The sequence below is a fragment of the Sphaeroforma arctica genome (assembly GCF_001186125.1).
Source record: "Sphaeroforma arctica JP610 unplaced genomic scaffold supercont1.1579, whole genome shotgun sequence".
Lineage (NCBI taxonomy): Eukaryota > Ichthyosporea > Ichthyophonida > Sphaeroforma > Sphaeroforma arctica.
The window spans coordinates 3,371-5,074 of NW_014038979.1; the positions used below are offsets into that span (position 1 = coordinate 3,371).

General features: G+C 41.5%; 1 protein-coding gene across 1 annotated transcript; it reads left to right on the plus strand.

Annotated features, from left to right (window-relative positions):
* Positions 1-142: 142 nt before the first annotated feature.
* Positions 143-834, plus strand: SARC_11222 (hypothetical protein; the record flags this gene model as incomplete). The annotated part of the gene is made up of 2 exons (XM_014294693.1): positions 143-274; positions 643-834. The coding sequence occupies 2 exons, from the start codon at positions 143-145 to the stop codon at positions 745-747; spliced, it is 237 nt and encodes a 78-aa protein (XP_014150168.1). The 3' UTR covers positions 748-834.
* Between the last annotated feature and the right edge of the window lie 870 nt (positions 835-1,704).

Below are 1,704 nucleotides of genomic sequence, written 5' to 3' on the forward strand. Positions count from 1 at the left end.
ATATATATTTATTTATAAATTTGTTTATATATATATATATAATTATATATATATATATTTGTTTATGTATAGATAACAAATCATACTGCATCCAAAGTTTCTGAATTTTACCATTTATCTGAAACATATATGTGGAAATAACATGCAATGCACGCCCATGCAGACATCCATCGAAGTACTTCCACCTGAAGAACACGCTGATCTCCTATCGTCGCTTCTGAGTCCAAATCCAATGAGAAAGGGGTCTCCGAGAAACGATGTGAATTTTGGAGAGGTAAGGCCCGTTGAGTAATTCTGTGTGTTCTATTTCTGCTGTGTGTCTTATGTCTGCCTCTGAGCAGTGTGGTTAAACAGTACATGTTTGTAAGCAATGGAATGACCACAGAGGCTGAGGGTTTTATTCGTTCCATCGCCTCCTGTTCTATTTAAATAGGAGGCTAAGTTTGTTCTTTTATTTTATATTTTGAAGCGTAGGGTTTTAGCCTTTCTGTACATCTTGTGGTGAGTTTGTTTGTGAACGTGACGTCATGCTCTTGACGTTGCACTCGAGTTCATATACCACGACGTCATACATCTTGTACGTATACGACGTCATACGTCCTGGACGTATCTGACGTTTTGTGCACCTTCACTCCCACACAGGCGCTATTCAAACCGGTAACCACGCATGAAAAGCGGGAGCAGCAGCACGAAGGCTTCCTCAACATGCTGGCAAACCCCACCTCAACAACCAATGCACAAGTTTAACTATGTTACATCGCACACTAGAGCGAAATCAGAGACGCCACAGCTGGGCGTGTGAGAGATATTTAAGGATAACAGTGTGTGCAGGAGATACGTGACTATCGTTGTGCGTGCGTATGCGCCAGGTATGCACGGGTACAGAGCCGTAGAGAAGGGGGGGAAGGGCTCAGAGGTTTGTAACTGTGTGTTACCTTTGTAACTCCGATGATTGTGACTGGTGCCATGAGCCGTTCCTAAAGGTTGGTGCGGTGAACTCGCCATAGGTCCCAGGTGCGGAAACCCAAATTAGTAGTAAATGACAGTATTAAAGACTCGATCAATTGCACCAACAAATGCCTGGACTCAACTGCTACCAATTAAGGGTGTCTGTGGAGTATAGACTACTCAACGAAGTATACAAAGATCCAAGGCAAGCCCAGGATGTTGGGTTTCTAAACCCAGTGTTTGTCCCTACTCTGGAAGAAGGTTCAAACTACCATTAAGTATATGAAACTCATCGTCATTAATACGTACCCGGAGTACACTGATCTTTGTACAGATACGAAATAGGTAGTTTGGCACTAAGCAACATGTGCGTTCACCGAGAATAGCGAAGGGAACATGGAGAGTCAAGATACGATTGCTTGCTAGCTGTTTTATTCATTGGAGATAAGGATTCCATATTTTCTTTAAAAAGTTGCTGCCGAATAGTCAGCTTATATGCGTTGGTATATAGCATCCCACCCATGCTCAACAACCCGATTCTCTGCACATAAACATGATATACAACCGACCCGCAGTATGTCTTATCAAATCTTGGTGAAGCTCATAAGGAGAATTCAAAAGGTATTGACATTGAATATACAATTTAAGGTAGAAGCATTCGCGGACAGATTAGACAATGAAGAATCATTATATTAGTCCATACCCAGTTTATACGTGATCAATTCACACACACACACACACATATATATTTATTTT